The sequence below is a fragment of the Euprymna scolopes genome, chromosome 6, assembly GCF_053919585.1.
Source record: "Euprymna scolopes isolate OS-2025 chromosome 6, ASM5391958v1, whole genome shotgun sequence".
Classification (NCBI taxonomy): domain Eukaryota; kingdom Metazoa; phylum Mollusca; class Cephalopoda; order Sepiida; family Sepiolidae; genus Euprymna; species Euprymna scolopes.
The window spans coordinates 138,957,589-138,983,112 of NC_136487.1; the positions used below are offsets into that span (position 1 = coordinate 138,957,589).

The window sequence follows — 25,524 nt, forward strand, 5'->3', positions numbered from 1 at the left end:
GCCTTATTTGGAATATGAGTTGAATCGACTTCGTTTTTTTTTCCTTTTTTTTTTATTTTTTAGAGAATATGGAACAGTCATTCCTAATTGTGAAATTACGAATATTAAGTTTTGACGAGTCAATCTAATTAAAAAAAAAAATAGATAGATATAATAATAATCGAAAAAAAGGGATCGAGACGAGTTAGCTTTGGCGATAATGGTTTTTATTATATGATTACATATGAATGGTGAAGGGAGAATTCCGGTGATTGAATTTAATTGAAAGAAAAATTAAAAAGAATGTGGGTATTATTTTAGCAGGTTTTGTAGAGATATTAATTTTAAGAATTGGATTGATTTTTTGGGAAAATTATTTTTTTCTCTTTCTCCTCGGCCTGGTAAGATTTCTCTAATGAAATTGAACATATTTTAGTTGAATTCAGTTGAGAATAATTAAGGGCATTGATTTCAGCGATTAAATTGACTTTTGAGAAGAAAATAGAATTTTACCTCAGTTGGGAAGGATTTCTTAATCGAGAAATAAGAGTCAAGAGGCTGCTAATTGAGTGGCATTAATTGAACATAATTATCAGCATCACTGAGCGAGGTAATAAATTAATTGTACTGAACCTAATTTAGCTTGAAAGCGATTTACAACTTTTTAGATGGTCTTTTCATTTTGAATAAATCGTGCGCGTGGTGTTCGCACATGAAGACATTAGTTAAGAACAGAATTTGTGGTGAGATATAGGGGAACTGACCCTATGTAACTGCTCGGCTTGCGAAGGCCGTTAAACATTACTCATTTTAGCATTAATTCATTTTTTTTTTGGGTGAGAGGACGTGTTAAGAAAGGTAGGGGCTGACGGCGGAAGGGGGCGTGTGTTGTTGTAATGATTGTCGCGTGGCTCTCAGTTTTGGATCCGGCCGGGGACCCTATTGACGATGCCTCCGCCCGTCAGAGGCCCTGTGGTCATTCACATATGTGGTGTACGAGAATGAAGGGGAGTAAGTGTACTATGAATGATGCGTATGCTACTAGTGATGATGGTAGGTGTTGTTGCCTGTGATTATATGGTGTGTAAAAGAGGAACGAATGTGATGAGGAAATGAGGCGATAAGCATCTCGATGCTGGTTGCGCGGGTGACGAGAGGAACTCTGGTCCGAAACCTGCCTATAATTCCAGAGAATGCAGATTCCTGGTGCCAACATGAGCGAGACCGAGGTGCGTCCCGAAAACCTTCCCGACGCCGAGATCCAAGAGCCACTGAAAGACGACTCAAATATTTCTCTTCTTTTCTGTTCTTTTCTTTTCTCTCTGTTTATCAAAATTCTTGCAGGACGCTGATCCGTGAATTACCAAGAGAAATCCCATCGGTAACTTGAATGAGGTGAGAAGAAGTCCTCAGTTCAACAAGATGCTTACAAGGTGCTGAACTGTGAATTATAGGGTGAACTCTCAACTGCGACTGGTTAAGGTGAGCGAACTCCCCCCTAGCTCAATAAAAAGCTGGTCCTACCCTGATTAGGGTTGTATACCTTCTGTTAAGAGACTGTGCTAACAAAAAAAATCTTATAAATTGTGACTAACTCTTAAAAACATGATGAAAGGGAAATAACTCTTGTAAACCCTTGATGAAAAAATCCAAGAAACTTCTTTTTTTTTTAAAAAAAAAACAAACTTTTTTAAACAGGGGAGATAACTCTTATGAGTTTAGAGAAAAAAATGACAATTTTAAATAAGTTGATAATTAAGAAATACAGGATTCACGAACTGAAAAAATCTGCGAGTGACATTTATAAATGATGATTTTTTTTAGTTATTATTGTAAATTGTGAAAAAAGAACAAACAAACACTTTCATAATGCATGATGAAATGAAAAAGAGATTTAATGCCCCTGAATGAAATCATGGACTTCTGCATTTTATTACTTCCAATGAACTTTTGATTTTCTTTAATCCTTTGTAATAACTTTCTTGTGGACTTTTGTATGGAAAAAGGGGGAGAACCATCATTGGAGGGTGGCTATCAGACTATGTATATGTTATCTTTTCTCGATAGGTAAACCAACGATAGAGAGAGGTGACGAGCTGTGAAAAGGGCGGAGTGGTGTGTTGAGATTAGATCTATTGGTTCTATACGAGGCAATATGTTTAAGGTGGACGGATGTAACATGACTATTTGAGGGAGCGATTTGTTCTCTATTGGGGTGGTTGAGACCCCCCTAGGCCCTGAGGGAGGCTGGGTAAATATGCTAAGATATGCTGAGATTGTCTGTTGAATGTTAATTGAATCCCAGACAATGACGGGTGGCCGATCAAAAGTACTTGAAATAAAGCAGATATATGTTTTATAATTAAAGTCAAACATAAATTTTATTGTTTGAAAATGAAGAGACCGGAAATTTCAGAACAATGTGGAAATGATGTCAGACGTATGTTGTCCCCGAGGACACCTGCTCAGACAAGGGCTTTCTGAATGATGAGTTTGACCTCTTGATGTCGTATGAAAATGATTTCATTTTTGGTCTCAGATTATAAAACTCTGGACGTATTGCTGAATTGCCTACACGCAATTTGAATATTAAATTTCCCAGAAAACGTATTGAACGCTGATTGGTTGAATGGATCGACCGACCCACCCTGTGACCTTCTATAAAAAGCCAATACCCGGTTGAAATTACTGAAATCTCGAGAAGAAATAAGCTCCCAAATCAACGCTCTACACCCCCTCTCCGCCTATCCTGACCAGCCATCCAGTGACGAAGAAAGGGATTTGTGAGACATAAAATGTTTGGTGAACTGAATGATGTACATATGTAAAACAATCTGTAACTTTTGTGAAGTTAATCTTTCGTAGTTAGATAACCCTGTCTTTTCTTTCCGGCGCATGCAAAGCTTTGCTTTTGCTTTTCAGCAGAATTCAACATAGAGACGTTGAGAATTCATGTGGAGGATTCCCGGTAGACTTGACATAACGAGCCACAGTTTCCAAAGAAGTTAGAGGTCAGTTGTAGACCTGAGTAACGGGAGACCCGCCACATTTAGTCTTATCTTCTTTTACGGACATTTTGTTAGAATTGTTTCATGTATATGCTTATAAAATATATGAATTAATATAATATATTGCATATACATTTTTTCAGTATTTACTTTAACAGTTCTCAATATGTTAACAGCTTAATATTAGCATGAAAAAATATTCAGCTGCATACTACCTTCTAGAGAAATTAGTATACTTAATTGTTAGGATGTTGGTATGCAAGTAATAGGTTTGTATTTACTTGAGATAATACCTTTGTTAGTGTCTTTTTAATTAATGTTGGACTTCTTTTAGTCATAGAATCCAATATGCATGTTTTCAGTATATACCTCATTGGCTTTTGTGTCAGTCTTTTATGTAGAATAGCAATCGGTGAAACAAGAATCCATGGATTCTGATGTTATCCAGCTTACCATTTTCTATAAGTTTGTTATAAAGATTTCTTCAGATATTTCGGTTTCTGCTCCTTATTCAATTTCTTTCATGTTTATTATTATTATTATTATTATTATTATTATTATTATTATTATTATTATTATTATTATTATTATTATTACTATTATTATTATTGGCTCACACGGAGCTTTCACACAGATCATAAAAGATCTCATTGAAAACAGCATGTGGTGTTCCCTGGAAGCTGAGTGACAACAAATCTCCCCAGATTTCCAGTACTCTCTACCTCTTTCGAGAGTATTTGCCAATAAATTTGCATTATCGCAACACCTGCTTGCCATTGATTTCTCGTTGACAGTGACTACTGGTTTTCACTGGATTTTCAGTGGTAATAAGCCTCCCCAAAGTCCCAGTTCTTTTCGCATTTATCCAGCAGAGATCTGGTCAGTGCTTTCTCCTCGGTCTTTCCTTCCTCCTTGACTCTACTTGGCTCTTTGTTATCATTTTTTTTTAGAGGAGGCAGTGATGTGGTGATAGGGGGTGGGGTTAGAGAACTTATAGATATGCAGCTTCAATGTTCTTGGTTTCACGTGGCGTTTCATGTTTTGCCTTTTCAACAGTTTGTCTAGTCCACGCTTGTTGCTCATGCATGTTAGTCTCTACATTCAAGCTGTTTTCATTATTGTTGTTCGTTGTATTTTTTCAATCATTCCTTTGATTCTGATTTCTCCCATTGTTTTTCAAAGTTTTTCGGGATTGTTCCTAGTGCTCCTACTATTATAGGTATTATTTTGATTTTCTTCATCTCCCATATCTCTTTCAGCTCTTTGGCTAGCTCTGTGTATTGGCTTCGTTTCTCCCTATTTTTAGATATTCCTCCTGTGATCGGCTGGAACAGCTAAGTCTACGATTTGACAGGATTTTTCTTTTTTGTAAATTATTACAACATCCGGTTTTCTTGCTTGGATGGGTTTATCAGTTTTTATGTCCATGTCCCATAAGATTTTGTGATTCTCGTTTTCAAGTATTGTTGCCAGCTTATGTTTGCACCACTTGTCTGTGCGTTCGAGAGCCAGTTGTTTGCATAATTCACAGTGTACTGCCCTTTCCACTTGGTCGTGTCTGTTCTTGCATTCCTTTTGGGCCAGTTTGCTACATTAATTTACTATATGATTTATCGTTTCATCTCTTTGTCCACAGAGTCTGCATTTGCTGTTTTCTTGTGTTTTGTCGATGCTTACTTTGATGTGGTTGGTTATTATCGAATTATCTTGTGCTGCGATTATTAGAGATTCAGTTTCTCGATTTATGTGTCAATGTCGCATCCATGTCCAAGTGTTTTCGTTATTTTCATCTCCTATCATCCCAATGAATCTAACGTGTAGCTGTTTCTCTTCCCATTTTTATTTTCTTGTTTTATCCTTTATCTCTCTGTTTTCTGCTTTGTCGATTTTTTCAGTGTCTCTCGCTGCTATTATTACCCTTTCCGTGTTTTGCGTTATGTATTTTTCTAATTCTTTTTTGTGTTATACACACAGTCTTCTATACAAACTAGTCTTCTTCCGCCTTCTTTCCTTTTCACGTAAAGTTGGTCAACATCGTCATTTGGGTGCAGTGCATTATCCATGGTCATGAGTTTCCTGTTTTTTTTTTAATCGAGCTGCCTCAATTCTTCTATGGTCCACCATATGAACAGTCCTGAATATCTTACTAGTGATACTGCCAATGTGTATATACCTTTTATCAGGTTTCTGCTACACAATTTTGTTTCTAGAAGTTTTCTTATTCTCCTGAGGTATTCCTTTCCATTTCTCTCTTTCATTTCTGTGGCTTTGATGGTGTCTGCTTCAAGAACTACCACGTATTTATAGGCGTCTTGTTCCTCTAGTGCCCTCATCTTTTGGTTGGGTAGTTCCATACCTTCTGTTGTCTCCATTTTTCCTTTTCTTATAATTAGTAGTGCACACTGTTCCATACCAAACTCCATTTGGATATCCTGGCTGAAGATCCTGGTAGTCATTATTAGTGTCTCTAGTTCCGTTTCGGTCCTTCCAAAAAGTTTCAGGTCGTCCATATACATCAGGCGGTTCATTTTTTCCTCTGTATTAGATAACTTGTATCCGGCTTGGCACTTTCTCAGTATTATTATTATTATTATTATTATTATTATTATTATTATTATTATTATTATTATTATTATTAAAAATACCACCTTTATATTTCTACGTAATCCTTTATTTTTTGTCTTTATGTTTTTCATGGTCCTTATCAGCAAGTTTTTGTGACCTTGTTTTGATCCAAAAATAAAGGCGCAAAAGAGAAATTGAATAAAGAGATATATTAAAAATAACTTATATTATATAATTGGAATTATTGAGATGAGTATTATTTATTAATTTTATTTATTGCGGACTATTATCCTTATCTTTTCTTAGTCACCTGACGAAGGCCAGAGGAATAGTTGTCCGAAACGTCGTGAAACAACTAAGAAATAAAATTTAAAAATAACTTATACAAAGGAAATGATTATGAACGAGACTGTTTATCCTGTCTGTAAGGGTTGTTTAAGAGCATTATCTGCTGCGAATTTTTAATTAGTAAACACGTAAGTGGATGAATTACATAACATCGTTGGTAATCTCTTGCTTCTGAAAATACTTAATAAATTGTATTATCTTTTAAATATCCGGCGAAAGTATGGATGATGGAAGAGTCTCTTAACCCTTCGGGATAGTTAGGGCGTTGCATTATTTTGTGCAGCATGTCTAGGGTAATAATAATAAGGCGGCGCCAACCCCGCTACTCAAAGCTTCAGAATACATACAGCATCTTGTATTATTACATGGTCACCAATTTTAGTATTGATCAGGCGTAACGTTGTTTAATCTCTGAAATCTAACAGGAACCGGTGTGTCAACAGTATAATGTACAAAGTATACAATTTATCAAAACATCATATAAATAAAACGAAGACTATTTCACTAAAAATTATTTTCATGTCATCTATAATATAAATTTCACCTGTATGTTTAAATGTATGTATGTATGTTTGTATGTCTCGCAAAAACTTTCGAAAGAGGCGACGGATTTTCACGAGATTGATATAATTTTTAAGCATTGTCAGGTATTTCGCAGCTACGTGAGCTGGCTTGTTGAAGCACACTATGGGTCTCGTTTCCTGTCCCCGTAATGGTCAGTTAACTCTGCTTAGAGAGTTCCTGATGGGCATCCGCGGGTTGTCGATCGTCTCTTGTACTATACAATGCTCCCTAACCTGCGAATGCGTGGGTCCTTGGAGTTTTATTCTCCTTCTTTTGTGTGTCAATATGTATTCATCTGCCGATGTGGCTATCTCGAGCACTTTTCGGCTTTTTGTCGACCAGGTGCATCCTCATGTTATCGGGTATACAGTCTCCTCAATTAATATGAGTTGTTTCAACCTGTCAAAGTTACCCTCCACGTTCTTGAAGCTGCACCACCGATGAAAGTGTCCCTCTTTCAGTTTGACGAACTGATATGTTCGGCCCTCGCTCTTTCTCAAGTTTCTAAACTTCTGTTGATAAGTTTGCAGGACTAATTCGTATCCTATAAGGGTACCTGTTTTTACGGTCTCGTAATTTGCAGTCTTCGTCTGGGAGTGCCGCGTATGCTTTTTTGAGCCTTGCCGCTTAATGCTATTTGCGAAAGCATTGCCCAGCATTCTCTTTGCCAGTTCATGTTTAGAGCGGTCCTCTTGACTTCCTTTTCCACAAACTTTGGGACTAGGCGCACTTGTTTCGACATATCAAACTTGCTCTGTCTATCTTCCTATATCAACTCGCCCATTCTAATCTCTTGCTCAATTAGAGCCTTCTCTAGCTCCATCCTAGCCATAATTCTTTTTTTTTTTCAAGTTCGACCTGATTAGGCGTTATGGTAACTCCTCCAGCATTTCTTCATCACCATGTCCACCATGTACTCAGCTATCACTCTTGTAGACTGGCTTTTTCATAGCTCCCCTAACCTCTACATTTAGTTTATGTTCTATTATAATTAGTTCGTCTTTCTTGAACCCATGTAACCTATCTGGGGATGGGTGTCTTACAAATTCATCTATGCCCGTCATTTTGCCTTATTCGTCCGTGTCCGATGTTTAGATATCCCAACGAAGGTTGTTAACCAAGCGGTGAGACCACACTTACTTGATGTGTAAGTGTTCCCTGATGAGCCTCCATGTGACAGTACGTCCCGGTTGAGAAATCCCAAAAGGGAATTCATCCCTGAAATCGTATAGCAGAAAGAAAAAAAATGTAACATGCCAACCATAGAATTATTATGGTCAAGTAGCACTTTACCCAGATCTGAACAGTAAGTCCGTCGTGAAATATTCCCATAAGATTTACGATTGACGAAATACCAGGCAACTAAATGGCGAAACAACCTGGTTGTATATGTGTATGTATTATATACATGTCATTTTATTGTGTATTAAAATTTAACAAAGTAAAATATTAAAACGAAATGATAATAAAAGAAAACATGCAGACAGTGTCCAACGGGCCAAGAAGGGAGGACAACGACAAAGAAAACTGTTCAAATAAACATTGCTTTTTTTCTTTCCCTTTTTTTGTATGTTATCAAGTAGAAAATATCTAAAATAAGAAAAAAAGCAAAAACAATTCAGTAAGTCGATATTTATGAAGTAAGGGGGGTGAGAGGGTGAAACGATATTGCAAGATACTTAGTTGTTATGAAGTTACATCCAAATCGATGATCAAATGTCCGAGGAAAGTTTATTAATCCAATGTTTATAATGTGGGGCGATCCAGCTTCGCCGATATGGAGTTCGATGCTTTTCAATGTTCGTTCCTCCACCCGTCTTCCTTTGTTTTTCTTTTCTTGTTTATTTTTTAACCACCGACATGAAGACGACTCGGCGAGCGAAATTACTGGGTCTCCCATAACCGGGGATGCATCTCATTCCAACATATCTGCGCCAAGGCTTATTCGTAGTTTTTGGTATATTTCATATTCGGCTCAAGGGATAACATTCAAATTAAGTGAGCTGCCGATTCACCATGCAAATCGCATTCGCATCTTTTTGTTGACATTCGTGATCTCTTCCATTTTTTTCGACCGACTGACCTTTTTTGTGCCTTTGTGTGATTCCCGCCAAAAAAGTTTTTCGTTTTTCTTTTTCCCGCACGCTGCTTCGTTTGGAGTGGGAAGGTGAGATGTCTGGTTGTCTTTGGGTCATATTTTGACACGTGTCTTAACGATTGACTTGATGGGGCATGGGGAATGGGGATGTCTGGTTTGCTTCTTGACATGGGCTTATGCGTTGATATTTTCTTGCCGAATGTCTCGATAGCAATGCTGTATGGTGAGGGTGTCTAACTGATAGATATATAAAATAAAATTCAAGGAGAAAGGGGGAATTGCACTTCTGTATTATGTCCTGTGACAGTACCAACGTTGTTTAGTTTGTTTTTAAAGATACTTCAAAGCTCAATCATGTCCCACTATAACAATTCAATTAAATTTTGAACGGATATTAGAAATTGACTTACATATCTTTCTTGAACAGATATTAGAAATTGACTTACATATCTCAGACCACATCTTTATTTCTTTTTTTTTTTTTCTCAAAGCCATACTTATCAATTTTTCCTGTTCTTCCCCAGTTAACTGATCCTGCCACTTTTACTGTTATACATCTACATGGGACAAGAAAGAACAAGAAGCAACTTTAGTAGAAGTTAGTATTTCCAATGGTGCTGGGTTAAACAGAGTTAAGATGGAAAAGATAACGAAGAACTAAAGTCTTATGCACGGCATGAAAAGAAACTGGAATTTTAGGAAGATCTCTATTATTCCATTAATTATGGAACAGCTGGACCCATGAAAAAAATTCCAAAAATTACCTGACAAATATAATCAGTAAACCAAGTGCGAAAGAGATTAAAAAAATTGCATTTAAATGGGTAGCTAGAAATTTAAAAGATCTCTCAGTTGGAATATATGATATAGCGAGTGAATGTCTAGCATCTGGTATGATGCTCCATCCCCAGGTTGAAGGAACTCATAAAACATTGAAAGAAAAAAGATAGCTATCTTTAGACTAGCAGCTCTACCGGCGTTGACCTTTACTATAAAAATCTAAACAGAAGTTTAATAGTGTTTGTAACATCTTCCTATTAAAATGTCCATCTTCACTCTCTTTTCTCTAACTTTCTCTCTTTTCTTCTCCCATATTTCCAGTTTATCTCAACCCATTAACCATCTCTCTGGTTTTCTTTTTCGTATAACCTATTAAATAAGATATTGTACATAATGCGTAACGAAATAAAAACTCCTCATATTTCATGATACGCTAAAATTACTTGACATTACGCCATACCTTCTCTATTATTTCTATAATTTGTTTCGTATTGATATTCATATTAAAAACCATTTTGTCTGTTTATTTAAAAAGAAAATACTACTTTGTTATATATTGGTCGTGAAATTGCATTCATTTGCAAATGAGCTAGCTAATTTGCATATTCTTTTAAATATTCATTGGTAATACTTGGTCTGATATTAGCCATAGTTGGATAATACCGGCGGCTTTCTACGAAGGAGGGAGTTCACAGGGAATATCAAGTTCACAAGTGATCACCAGACGCATGTTTATCCCCATCATGGGAAGATACCATACAACAGCCAGCATTATCAAATTGTCATCCATCTGGCAATGGTCAAACTTCGCAAGGCTTAACCTCAGTCATCTAGCGAGGAATGGTGGGTAAACATGATAATGCCATATAATACAAGTATCTTGATTCTCTAAATGAGTCGATTAAAGAATTCTGAGGAAATTAGAGTTAACTCCGTCACAATTACCCAAGAACGGCTTTATCATTTATGCTATTCGTGGTATTCTTACCGAGTTAAACTTTTCAACGAGACGTAAAAAACATTGAGTTTTTAGTTGTAATTTTGTTAATATTTTATGTCAACATTTAATACGTCGTGCAATACCTATATCTAAATAGAATAAATACACTCGAAAGAAGTTAACGAATAAATTATAAATTTATTTTCACTCTCACATAACATATAAGTAAAACACATACTATTTGTGGTCTTTCTCGAATTTTCTTCATTATTGTTGTGAAAGGTGTTATTACTTTGCAACAAAAACAAAAATTTATGGAAGCAGCTACACAAAAAGTTCAATTGTTTCACAGGCGTTTAATTTTTTTTTCAAAACGTATGCCATTATTTTTATTTTATTCTGTGATGTTGCGTTTTCATATTCGTTAACATAGGTTTGTACGAGCCTTTTCTACTCTCACACAAAAGTACGCGTTCACATCTCAAGCAACTTTTCTTGTCATACACATACGCGCACACAAGCATACGCGCGCATGTACACACACATATAAATATTCACGTTCACGTACATACACTCACATTCATGTGCATACACACACACACACACGCTGACGTACACACATGTACGTACGCATACGCGCACTTGTACGCACGCACACATGGGCAACGCCATTTCTCCTTTAAAGGAAATCCACACATGCGCAAAGGACGCCGGAAACAACTACAAAAGCAAGAGACCTGAGCTGTTTCCTTCTTTTCGATTCGGCTTCCGACCTGAACGGTCGACGGACCATCCGCTCCCTTCGGGGCGCGCGCACGCGAGCGTCACGTCCCCTGTTACTATGCGTGGGGCAAGAGCCAACAGACATTAGGTACACTTTACACGCTTTATCTCTCCATGGCCTGGATTGACTTTCTCACTTTCTCTCTCTACAACAATAGACTTTCCCTTCCACCAGCTAACAGCGAGATACGCACGCCAAACTAAACACGTGCTGTATCCTTTCTTTTATTTGTTTCTTCCCGAAATAAATTATAGTTCGTTTATTTCAATAAACGCATTGTTCGTTTCTTTCTCAATGCAATTCATTTCCCCTATTTTGTACGACTGGGGGATATATATAATATCCACCAGTCCGCTACAGGTTTATCATACATTGTCACGCATATCTGACATTGCACAATTTTCTCAGATTTCATGACACGGTTACAGCCACTTGATAAACGTACGGGTTACATAAGTGCGATCACTTACAACTTGGACGTTTACATTTTTATATCTACTGTGAGTAGAACATTTTCATTCTTCTTAATTGTGCTTTTATTATTTTATATATGAAGTCAATTAAACTTTTTTCCCTATTTCACTGACCATTATATCTTTTGAACCAAAAGCTGCTTATGCTTATCTGTTTATACAGCCACTTATATCAAATCTTGATACGTATTTTTAGAATATATGCGTTCGTTTCGTTCTTTTTAAAAATCGTTGTATATTTTATTCGGCTCCACAGCTTTTCTTAATACAATAATTCACATCAGAAATCAACAGTTGAATCGTTTTACAAATATTTTATTCTTCTAATTGGAATTCTGCTATTTAATATTATATTAAGTATAGATGTCACTTTATATAAATTTGTAATATTTTATTTTACTCTATAACGCATATCTGACATTCCAACAAATTTCTCAGATCTCAAATGCCACAGCTGATCGATTGATAGTACACTTAGAAGACTCTAGTCCCCTTCGAAGTAATCTCGTAATAAGAATATTTTTATGAGAAAAATAATCTTTGTTTATTTCATGACGCAAGTTTTATAAAGGTTTCTTTGTAATAGCCAATATCTAGTTGTAGAATAAAACATTTCTTTACGAAAGATGTTCTCGGTAATTATTATTTAGTAGCGATTTTTATCTTCACCTGTCAGCTTCCCGTTACGAACACCAGTCGCATGTTTGCAAGGCCTGATCGAAGCATCGCCTTGATTTGAGTTAATTTCACATCATATCTGAATGTCATTGAAGAAAAATTCGCAAATATTAGCAAAAATTTTAATGAAAAATATGTCGGTGTTTTTTTTAATGATTGCTAGCGGGGGGGATGTTGCTCGGTCCTAAATTATGTTTAAATATGATATTTTTATTTATTAAGATTCCTTATATATTATTACAGAGTCAATTCTCTATCGATTATCCCATATGATATTGTACCTAATATATAGTCGTGATTTTAAAAGTAAAAAAATACGCATTAATAACTTTGGTGCCATCAGCAAGAATCGAAACTAAAATCGACAGCAAAATTCGTAGCGTTCTAGCCCAAGACGTTATCGCGTTGTCATCGTCAGTCGGATATGAAATTGCTAAAAATAAATTAACATCATTGCACAAATGTATACATATACTTGCGCATGCGTTGAAGACCGGTTTAAGTCGACTTACGCTTGACAAGTGTTAATTTTTAAAAATTTTTGCCCCCTTTATTATACCCTTTGCTAACTATTTTAACCGGGTAAAGACTCATAAAAACAGTCCACAAAAATGCAATTATTTGAACTGCCTCGGGCCACTCATTAACTTTCTGTCTCGGAGGAGATACAGTTTAAAAAAAAAAGAAATGGAGACAGATAAGCAGACAAAGATTTAATTTTATAAATAAGATTTGCATTAAATGCGACCTATTTATTAGACATCAAGAAGCAATAATCCCTGCATTTCTATTTCTTCTTAAAACCCCTTAAGCTAAAGCTTTAACCTTTCGACATTTTCTACAATAAAAATATTATCCTGGATTTTTGAAAAATGTGAATAAGGATTCTAGACTTAGAGTTTGGTAGCGTTACACTTATATTTTAACTTTCTTAAGGTATTATTATATGCAATGCTTTTCTGTTCATGGAATTCATTTTACTTTTCTAAGGACGGGTATTGTACAATATATATATGAATAAATTTTACCTACCCTTGAACGAGTATAGTACAGTCCATATATGAAATAATTCTGCCTACTCTAGGACAAGTATTATACAATACATATATGAATTAGTTTTACCTACTCTATGACGGGTATTGCTCAGTACATATAAAAATTCATTTTACTTACCCTAGGAAGTGTATTGTACACTGCATACATGAATTAAATTTACCTACATTAGGACATGTATTGTACAGTATACATGTATTAATTTTACCTGCAGTACATATATGAATTAATTTTACCTACCCTAGGACAGGTATTGTGCAATACATATATAAAATGATTTTAACTACCCAAGATGGATATTGTACAGGACATATATAAATAAAATAACATTTTAGATGGTGCAAATGACGATATTTTTCAAATTCTAATCAAAGGTTGCAAAGTTCGAAAAGGTTCACCTGTGAAGGTCGGCGGTTACATCAGCCGAATTTCTATGAATATACTCATGAAAATCGGAATAGTACTCAGAATAAACCAAATAATAGTAAGAAAATAAGATGGTTTCATTTTTTTAAATTGTTTTCTTTAGACTGAACGTAGTTTGTGCACATAATGTGTAAGAAGTTGAATTTTGAAGGCAGTAACAATTCAATTAAGTTGAGAACACCATTGAATACAAGACGGTAAACAGATCAAATGACAATATTGAAGGATTCAATAATTTGCAATTAAATATTTATTTATCAACGTAATGTGTTTAACGAGAATGGTATGAATAATGTAATAGTCTTTATATTTTCGCGATAAACCATCCTTTTCAGAGTGTTTATGCCTGAAAGTCGAGAAATTATGGGAAGTCTGTTGCTATAATCTCGCAGAAATCTCATTCCTCTATATAATATAAACGTCGCATTTTTCCTCTTTGGACCAAAATACCATAGGTTTACAACGACAGATGCCACATACAAATTTCTTATGTTCAGCCTATTACGCATTATATAATGTAACTTTATAAAGACTTTCCGAGACATCCAGGTGTTCAAATAAAATCCCAGATTCCTTCCGAGGAGCTACACTAGCACTATCGCATTAACCTACAAAGGAACTTGTCTCGATTTTCCCTTATTGATGAAGTCCTCATAACGATCCCCATAAACATCGCAGGGATTTATACACATCGTATGGATATTGTGGTTACACCCTTAGTAACTGATTCATAAATAGCCGAAACGTTAAATTCCCGTCCGTCGATTCGATAAATAATAAATTCTCCCTGACAGTATTCCTGCTATTCTGATTGACTTAGATCAGACCGATTCCTTATCCCAGATTATGATTCTGTAAAATTGAAAGGAATGCGCTAGCCGTTATCCAACATGGCGTCTACTGATACAGGAGGCCAGCGTTTTATATTAACTAAATCGAATACTGTACAACACGGGAGTATCTGCTTCTTAATCCCCCTCTCTCTCTTTATCCCTCTTTCCTTCTCCCTCCCTCTCCAAATGTGTTTAGAGGGAGATAGAGAGCGTGAAAAAGAAAGAGATAGACAGAAACAGAGTCAGAGCGAGAGTTATATCTGTTTTGTTTACATTCGAACACTGTACTTAAACAAGAAAGAGAGAAACAGACAGAGATAGACAGTGAGAGAGAGACAGGCAGAGACAGAAAGAGAGAGAGAGAGATAAAATCATCGTAACGGCAGAAAGAGAGAGAGAGCGAGCGAGAGAGAGAGAGAGAGAGAGAGAGAGAGAGAGAGAGAGAGAGAGAAAGAGATTAAATCATCGTCATGGATTGACCTCATTTCATTACCACGTCCCGTTATTTAGTTTAAATACAAAAAACAAGACGTTATTTCGATGCCGTCGTCGTGGAGTAGTGGTTATCGGGGTCGCGTAACGGATTGATTATTTTTGGTTGTTTGAAGTTTTAACATTTAAACAGGGTTGCGATAAATATGTATAACATTTCGTGCTTTTTTTTCCATTTTTCTTAATAATTTTTATTATCGAATTCAAACAGTTTTATTGTTTTCACCCTTTTTATTTGTTTTTTTTTTAGTATCGAAATGAAACGATAAACCTTCGTTTGGTTTTGGGGTGTTTTTTTATTCGTTTTTGGATTCATTTTTATTTTTTATTTTTATTGCATTTTTTTTTTGTTACGGTGATAAGTGAAATAATTGAAACAAAGTACTACAGTAATTAATTAAAAACAAAAAATGATAATTGATAAATACACGAAAGCAGTTTCGTTTCATTTCCTTAGGATATGATTTCATGTTTTCGTTCTTATATAAATTTTAGCTTCTTAATAAAACTTAGAGACAAGCTATTTTTGTCGCGGAGGCCGGTAAGTAACCAGTTAAGATTACTACCGCTTCAATGGCTAAATTGATATTTATCTATTTATTTTAATTTATTTTTTTGCCTCTCTCCACCCGGGTTGTCTACTGCGCTCCGATAGCCGTTCTTACAATGAGGAATTGAAGGTGTCTATTTCGAAAGCCGATCGTAGCATGAGGAAGTTGAGGGTTGGGCAGCAGCAACAGCAACAACAACAGTAACAACCTTACTTTAATTTTTTCGAGGGGGCACGCTTCTACCGGGCAATGCCGGTTAGCGGGTACTGCTAGTTATTTATATAAAGCAGTGTGTGTGTGTGTGTGTGTGTGCGTGTGTGCGTGCGTGCATGCTTGAGCGTGTTTGAGAAGAGTCCCCTATGAACTCTAAAACTTCTGGGCTGATTTTTATTTAATTTCACACAAATGTATTTTACATTCCTGGGAGTGTTCTTAGATAGGTTTTATATCTGAATGCGTACTATAAGTATCAAAACTCGTTAATTGAAAACATCCCAGGCACAGTCCAATTTTGATCAAAGTTAACATTTTTATAGAATCTAACATTACAAGAGCGTTTGAAAATTTTTATCGCCGCACAAGCAAAAGGCGTATAAAATCTACAGTAGGCTCTTTGATTAGACAGAGATGCGTTCGAAATAAATGTTTCTGCTTAGAGCACAATTGAACTATGATACTTGACTATTGCATTTTAAACTTAAATTCTAGTTATTATAGAAATAATTTCATGGACGTGCAATGGTGCTGCAGTTTCTTAAGTCCTGCACAAACGTCAAGTGCTAGAAGGTGTTCACATCCACAACACGTATCCGCAGCCATTTAAGCACGCAGAAACACACATATTAATATTAGTGTTTGTTTAATATTATTTGTAATTCATTAGTTATCTTATGTGTACTTATTTTGTCTTTCGTATTTGCTTATTCTAGAAATGTGCAACTGTGTTCCGCTCCGTTATTTATTTTGCGGTTAATAGAGATTCTTTAAATAGTGATACTTTAGTTTTAGTTTTAAGCGATTTTTTTCTTTTTAATACAATATCTTTGTCCCGCGAAGTTAACCTAGAGACATCTGCGTCAATTACACATTTCTTAGTGATACTGAAGAAATGTGAAAAAGAGTTATTATACGAAGAATTCTCGAATTGGATATAACTACAGTTCGAAATTGAAAAAAATTACTTGCACTAAAGTTAAATTAAAACAATGTGCATTTCGAATAATCAAATCTTTTATGTCTAAGGTTTAACTTAAAGGCTACATATTGTTAAAATACTATTTGTTCGGAAAATGGGTGATAATTTTACGTTACATTTATATGCGAAATTGATCCCGTATCGAATAAAAATTTATCAACTAACGACAAACTAATGCAAATCGACTCTATTTTAAAATATAAATGAATAGAGTTCGTATAGATTTATGCAAAATACGAAATCGAGTTTGCAATCTAGTGGACGACTATCTCTTCTCTTCTCTAAAGCGCTTTTAGCGCAAAAGAGAAATTGCTTGTCTTTCTCTAATTTATCAGCATTTTCATGGAAGGTGCTCGACTGAGCTCTAATTTCTGATCTCTCTTTCTAAGGTATTCATAGCAAAACCTTGTTTTCTACCACCACTGTAAAGAACTTTCCCATCTGTCTTTGTATGTCTAACATCAAATGGAATTTTAATTAACAGAGTTTCTTTCTAATAGTTTCCATTCTATTGAAGACATAACCAAGGAACTGCTTTTCTACAGATTACAACATAGTCGTCTTCAAATCCAATAAATCTATAGTTATTTCACTATTTTAGTTCAATTCTTAATCAATTAAGGCTTCTAAATATTTATTCGAGTTCGCCGGGATGACTGCAGACATACCCAAAGATGAAATCCATATTATTACAAAATGTAGTTCAATTTAAAACAATAATAATGATCAATAGATAAAAAGTAAAATGATATAACCTTTAGTTTGTCAATGAGTGGCATTTATAAAATAATGACGTGATTAGTTAAATTCTAAAGACTTGATGACGTAAGTATTGAAATTCTTCTACGAGTGTAATTTAATTAATTTCTAAATCATTGGACAGTCGATATTACTCATAAAAAGCAGTCAATGGCAACAAATTATTTCTCTACATTCTGTACATAATCTGGTTATCTCTCTCCCTGTTCTCATATTACTTGTCGCCTTTTTAAAGCCCCAACACTAAGAACCTACTCTAATTCAATACAAAAAATGACGTCGCACTTTTATCCGGTCATAGTTGACGAAACAGGAATAATCTATATATTCTGAATTAAATAAATGGTTCATTTCGAACTTTTCTATAGATTTCCTGTCAAATGTTTCATCGACAAGAAAGTTGTGAAAATAACAAAATAAGGACTGTATTCTAAATAATTTAAAGAACTCAAATTATCAAATTTACTCTAAAAGATTTCAAAACATCATGGCTTTCCAGTTTTTCAAATTATTTTTCGTATCATCTTTTACCAGGTAAATCAACAAGATGCAGTGTCGGATGAGAAACACGGATGCACAGCCGCCGGAAGTTGAAGTTGTTAACCAATTGGAAACGGAAACACGACCTCCGGATGGTGGTTGGGGCTGGGTAGTATGCCTCGCATGTTTTTTAACAAATTGTACAATACTAGGATCTATTTCAATAAATGGGATTATACTGATCGAACTACTCGATCTTTTTAACGATTCTCTTTCCAAAACTACAATCGTTTGCTCAATCATTTCTGGTACTGCAATGTTTGGTGGTAAGTATATTTGTTAATTGCATTCATAAAAACATAAACAGACAGGACTAACGTAAATATTCACCCAGATTCTGATTAATAATGGAGTCTCTTCTGAAGGGATTTTGCGTCGCTATATTCTAATCCCAGTTTTTGAAATGAAATAGTCTAATATTTTTCAGGTCCGTTGGTATCAATTGCGCTAAAGTTCAAAGCAAGTTATCGACAGCTTATGATGGTCGCGGGAATAATTGCCGCTGCATCAGCTGTTGCCAGTTCTTTTGCTCCAAATATAGAAACGCTGATTTTCACTTATGGAATTTTAGTAGGTAAAGTAAACTAAATACTCGTCTTTTGTTTTTACGTATTATTTGGATTATTTGCACAACGTTTCGGATCGACCTTTTTAGATGCATTCTTTTCGAACTTATATACATTTACATTGAATTCAGGAACCTGTACGGACCTTGAATAAAACTATTTATTTAACTTACATGTAAAGAACATCGAAAAGTCGGCTTAAGTTCAAGTCCAATGTAAACAAGTTCTTATTAAGCGAGTCCTCTTAAATAATAAAATTTCCCCCGTTAACGATCATCCCGATGTTATCTGACTGGCCACATGATATTAATTAATCCTTATTCTTGAGTGGTTTTCGGCCTTGATAAGTGGTAACTCCTAGTAAAAAAAAGGACTCGTCACCATGTGTCCGATATAAAGTCTGGTTACTGCAACTTCTCTGTTTTTACCTTTCTGTAGCCTGGATATCTCTCATCATTAGTTGACCAACTATTGTGCAACTTGATCTTCTAACTAACATTTAAAGATAGTTACCATTTTTATTGATGTTCATGTTTATAGAATGTGGAATATCACTGTATGGGATCTTAATATTAGAAGGTATTTTGCTCAGTGCTTCTTTTGATACTGTGTTCGCTGTTCCATTACTGCAAGCTCCCTTTGTGTCGTTTCTTTAAGCCAGTCTTATAATAACATTTCTTTTCCAATCTTGTAATATAATCTTTCTTCTTCTTCTTAAATTAAGTTTGTTTGATCTTTTTTAATGTAATGTTTTTATTATTTGGGTGATGCGGGGTATTTTTTTTTTGTTTATTTATTTAATTCAAGAGTTTGGCGTGTTTACAATTCTTATACCTCATTTGTTTAGATAACAGTTTCTTCTTGCAATATGAGATTGTCGGCCCCTGTGTTCTCATTTCTTTTTCTAAAATGCATAATTTCATTCCCGTGCCTGACATTATCGTCGAGACAGGAGTTTAGGTGGCAAAATAATCTTAAACCCTCTAAACACTGATATCGGTATTTCAGAAGTTAACAGTTTTAAATAAGCATAACTTCTTTTTCTAAAATAGCCAATATGAAAACAATTAAAAAACGAATAAACACTTTTTTCTTTTATTTTAAACAATTTACACATAACATTTTTTTTTAATTTTAAACTATTTTAAAATAATAAACACTTTTTATTTATTTTAAACAGAATTTTTAAAAAGTTTTCAGCAATATAAACATTTTTAAAACGTTTTAAGCAATATAAACATATTTTTTAACAATATAAACAGAATTGTCTGCATTTTTTATTTTTATTTTAAACAATGTAAATAGAAGTTTGACGTTTATGTATTTTGGTACTGCATAATTTTACAATAGTTTTTTCAGGTTAAATTTAAGTTTCACGATGTCTTTTCTTTATTATCAAATTTTAAAGTGGTAGCACAGAATAGTTAAAAAAAACTATCCCCATGCTAAAAATGGCTTTCGAAACAATAACGTTATTATTTCAGCACAGTACATAAAATGCATAACTACCGAACATTTTATAATTTTAAACGGTAAATTTTTACTTGGTTTCCACCTTAACATTTTCTTTTAAAATGACAACTTTTAAAAGGTTTTTGCTATGCTGAAAACAAATATCGCATTTAAATATTCCGCAAATAAGTAGTTTTTCTAATATTAAACGATATATTTTTTATTAAAAGTGGTGGCCATAGTTGTGAAAGAGAATGCACGTGAAAATTAATAAATCGTAATAGAATACGCGTGTTTAATATTAATTTGTATTGTTTATTACTACTCGCGTGATATAATAATAATCACATGATTCAATTTTGAATTAAAAATAACAATTTTCTTGCATTGCTTAAAATTATAAAGTTCTATTTAATTGTTTAAACTTAAATTGTTTATATGTTCTTATAATTTAATATTTCTATTTTTATTGATATTGTTTATCATTAAAAATGATATTCATTGTTTAAAATTATAAAAAAAATGTTTACATTGTTTTCATGTTAACGTAACCGTTACTACAAGAATTTAGTTCCTTTTAGGTGATAGAGTGTTCGAGATTATTTTGCCACCTAAACTCCAGTCTTGCCACATTGACACTTTTTGGCGAATTTAAAACTAATTGTTTTTTCATTTAACCGGTTTGTTCTATAACTTTCCACACGGGGTTCAGTTTTCAATTATAACGTTGTACTAAGTTGAGCACTAAATTTGTGGCAACGATAAAAAAATGGTATGTGACCAGAAGTTACGGGTTATAACGGAGGGATTAAATAGGAAAGATTTCCTTTTTACAATGCTTCTCCACGGGACAAAGTTAGACATCAGGGTCGTTATTTAACGTGGATATTTCTTTATCCTCCTCTTCCCTTCTCCCTCTTTTATCTATGTATCTACCCCCTTTCTCTTATCTATCTATCTATCTATCTATCTATCTATCACGTCGTCTCGCTTGAAAGCATCCTCTCTCGCTTGAAAGAATCCCGTCTCGCTCGGAAATTACATTACCAATAAATAAATAAATAAATAAATAAATAAATAAAATAATTGAAATGGCCACTACTCCAAAAATGGAACACCTAACTTCCAGTCACATGAGAAAGTTTCCATTTTTTTTCACCGTGCCACAAATTTCGTGTTCAATTCATTACAGCGTTATAATTTGAAAACTGAACACCCATTAATTTTTTTTATAATCTGAAACTTAAGTCTGTAATCGATGATATTAACAGGAAAAAGTTTAAAAAAGGTCAACATTGTGGAATTTAGACGGGGGCGGGGACAATCTCACAAACTCCGCGGATAAAAGAAAAAAGACTTTTGTTGATTAAAAAAAAATATTTTCAGTCACTTTACGGCAGGTTTTTGTTATTTTTTATATATTGCATTTGTTTTGTTTTATACCGGATTGGTTTGTTTGGAAATTAGAATTTCAGACGTTGTTTTTCCTTTCTTTACCAAAACATAAGAATTTTGGACGTTAACTCAAATATACGAATACATATCTATATATTTTTTCTCTCTCCCCTGTCCATATACTCCGATCCGTGTCTACCTGAAGTTTTTAAACCCCACCTCACCTATTTTCGATGTTTATTTAATTATTAAATCTTAAAACTTATATGTTATCAAATCAGAATTGAAATGCCCCCTTTTTCTTTCTTTCTTCCTCTTCTTCTTCTTCTTCTTCTTCTTCTTCTTCTTCTTCTTCTTCTAATATCATAATAACTACTCCTGTTAAAGTCTGACGAAGTTGTTGGAGCGTTGATACGATTCGGTAACTGAAACATGTTTAACTAAGCAGTAAAAGGTAATGAAATTATATATATATATATATATATATATATATATATATATATATATATATATATATATATATATATATATATATATATATACACGCATGTGTGTGTTATTAATTTAATTTATCGAGGAGATGAACAAAGGTTAAATTCAAACAAAAAAATGTAAATTTTTCCAATGTTTGCGTTTTTATTATTTTGTATTTTTCTGATAAAATTTCCTTACAAATTTTCACATGTGCGTTCGCGGTTCTGTGTTGTTTTTATGTTTTTTTAGAACATTTTCCTGAAACATTTACTGTATTCAAATAATTATACGACTATTATAACTCAGATTAGACGTTCATTTTCATATAAAATAGAATTTTTCGTAACTAATCTATATAAATAAAATAGACGTATATGTGTGCAAATATTTAACAGGCAAACTCTTAAACTATTGGTCTCATAGCACTGCAATTAACAGGAAATAGTAATTATACACCTAGGATGGTTTATAACGCATAAAATCTTTCGATTCTAGCTGATGGTAGTAAAGCCTTTTTAAAAATCTTTGTCATCATGTCTTTGTATTAATAAATGCAAATATCTGCATGGTTTTAAATATATGTAAACGTATTTTAGGACAAGTGGAATCAAAATATTTATTTACAGGCTTGGAGAATAAAACTTTTCTTTTTTAATTCCTTACAGAAATTTTTTGACAATTATTTTTTTGCCGGAAATTAGGTACTTATGTATGAGGACAAAATTTTCAAATATATCAAATACAACCTGGCAAGGCCGGGTACTTCAGCTAGTCTCATAATATAAGCGTTGTGAAAGCCTGAAATATTTGTTAGTGATGAGTATTTTTGTTAAAGTTTAGTAAGAAGAGGAAATGTAAAGAGGAGAAAAGGGGAAGAAGATAAAAATAAAAGTAAAGATTAGAAAAATGATTAGAATAGTACTGAAAGGATAGGAAAGCAATTTTAACATGTTTAAAAGTTAATACCGATATTGCTCGATATTTAACGTAATTTAATGTTTTTGTTGTAATTGGCACAAAATATCTTATTTAACAATTTTCTAATTAGGAGCGAAATACGTGGAGATATCGAAAATATGGATATAGCTGACTATATATGATGGAACAAAGTAAACATCATATATAGAAAATAACTGTACATATAGAATTAAATACAATATGAGAACCATTCATTATAATTGGAAGATCAGCAGAATACATTAAATATATACAGACAGGATGATCCAAAGAAAAACAAGTCACATCCTTATTATTCCTCATAGATCTCATTCCTTAAAGATTTGCATCGACTAAATAAAACGTTAGTATATGTATTGGTTGATTGTATTCATAGTATCTTATCAAAACATGCAAACAGGCATCTGACGCTAAAGAAAAAAAAAAGAAAAGAAAAACCCACAAAGGTTATAAGTTCCGAGCTCTCTAAAAACGAAGGATAAAAAATGGAGAAGTATTTTCTTATTCTAAAGAATGAATTTGATATCCCTTTTTATGTTTGTACTTTTCTTAAAACGTACCGATTATTTATCCATTAAATCCTTACAAACTAACCAAGAAATGAATCAGACTTATTCTGTTGGCTTCCTTGAGTTCCTTAATGGTTCTGTCTCGCTCTGCATATTCTAAAGTAGACCCAGATAAAGAAATCTGCAGGGCTAAATTCTGTGATGTGCACATTGAAATTCAGTTTTGAAACGGATCACACGCCTTCAAAGGTTTCTTTTTGGGCACAGATTTAAAGTGTAAGAACTTGCCTCATGCTTGAGTTTGAAAAAGCGTATTTTTGATAGACATCATACATGGTGAGATGCTGCATTATTTTCGATGCAAAACTGACTTTCTAGCTGCTGTTGTATTTAAACTCTTTTTTCTTCTTTTTCAAGGCTTTTCTTTGTCAGTGAACTATTTCGCTGCAAACGTTACCCTCGGCCAATATTTCTTGAAAAGACGTGCTCTTGCTCTCGGTATAGCATACAGTGGTGTGGGATTTGGTAATTTTGCAATGAATTATTTGTCTACTAAAATCATCCCCTTCTTTGGCATGAGAGGCACTTTTCTATTACTTGGAGGTCTATTCCTAAATTTGACCGTCTATGGTGCATTGTGTCGCCCACTCAAGCCAGTCAACAAACAACGTACAAATATTGCACGTAAGTATTCGCCACAAAACTAAATTTCTTTTTTAATCTCGTAATAAAATCTCATGATAGCATTAGTGTTGTGACAAGCATTTACATTAGTTGCTTATGGATGTGCGTAGTTGTTAAGACACCGTAAGAAGAAAACAAAGTGGAAGGAGAAGGAAGAAGATAAAAATACGAGTCCTTCATATTTACTGTTTTCATTGAATTAAGTATTCTTAATGAATACTTAATTCAATGCAAACAGTAAATGTGAAGGACGGCGAGGTGAGTTTTGCTGATTGTAAATAACAAATGGTGTGGGCTTTTATATATGTATTACATTTGTATTTTGTGTTTAAAGATTATCTATTTTGGAATATCTTTAACGAGATAGAGTTGAAGCTTGTCTGAATGGTTATGAAACAATTGTAACACCAAAGAGATACATCGTATAGTTAAACTCATGTAATAAATGGCCGTCTTCATTATTGTGGAATTATAATATGCTAGCTGTACCCGGCCACGCGTTGCTGTGACTTAGTGGAAATGAGGAAAAAATGCCGAGGGTTACAGAAGTGCCCACCTCCCTCTGAAATCCACACAGGAGTTAAAAAACAAGAAAGTTTAAAAAAATATTTTTATTATTTTTATCGTTAAGTTCACACACACACACACACACACACACACACACACACACACACACACACACACACACACACACACACACACACACACACACACACGCGCGCACACACACACACACACACACACACACACACACACACACACACACACACACACACACACACACACACACACACACACATATATATATATTGTTATATTGGTAGAGAGGCTGGTTGATATCGGTTGATAGATTAAGAAATAATCATAACAGAATAAGAAATAGTTTTTTTTTTATCTCTTAGGGAACGCCTATGGCGAACGGTGAATTTAAATTCAAATATAAATATGAAAGCATGCACCCCCAATTTAAATTCAATAATGAAAAAAATAAATAATAATAACAAATAAATAAACGCACTAGCGTTCGAGGCGTACACACACACCCCTCCCTCCCCCTGAAAATACAATGCGCGAGAGAGCTCACTGTCAGCGAAGCTGATGAAAAGGGAAAGAGAGAGAAAGAAAAAGTGAAATCGACGCGGACGAATAAAGAAAGCAGTTTTTGAACTGAGCGTTTTGTCAACGGTGAAAAACGATAGCGTTCGTATGAAAAAAAAAATTGAGAGAAGAAAAAAAAAAAAAGAAAAAAGAAACCGGAGAGAGCAATGAACGGCGCCAAATGGACCGGTTGTTTTGTTTACGTTTGAGCGAATAATGAATCAAAAAAAAATCTCGCTATGAGCAGGTGGTGCTCAGGAATGCCCAAAGCGCAGCGTAAACAGATTCCCCTGAAATAAACAGGAGTTGAATTCTTTTAGCCG

The 25,524-nt window shown here is 34.2% G+C and overlaps 2 protein-coding genes across 4 annotated transcripts in view; one reads left to right on the plus strand and one right to left on the minus strand.

The window, feature by feature from the left end:
- The window catches only part of LOC145277992 (monocarboxylate transporter 9-like), a 166,338-nt gene that overhangs the window by 89,468 nt on the left and 51,346 nt on the right, over positions 1-25,524 (minus strand). The window lies entirely within an intron of this gene.
- Positions 11,441-25,524, plus strand: part of LOC145277994 (monocarboxylate transporter 9-like) — a 66,359-nt gene continuing 52,275 nt past the window's right edge. Inside the window, exons 1-4 of one of the 3 annotated variants that reach the window (XM_080130147.1) lie at positions 11,441-11,566; positions 18,061-18,332; positions 18,494-18,640; positions 23,837-24,103. In XM_080130147.1, the coding sequence (XP_079986273.1) occupies positions 18,074-18,332; positions 18,494-18,640; positions 23,837-24,103 (673 nt within the window). In that variant the 5' untranslated portion in view covers positions 11,441-11,566; positions 18,061-18,073. The remainder of the gene's footprint in view (positions 11,567-18,060; positions 18,333-18,493; positions 18,641-23,836; positions 24,104-25,524) is intronic. The other 2 variants (XM_080130150.1, XM_080130149.1) reach the window with 2 other exon arrangements.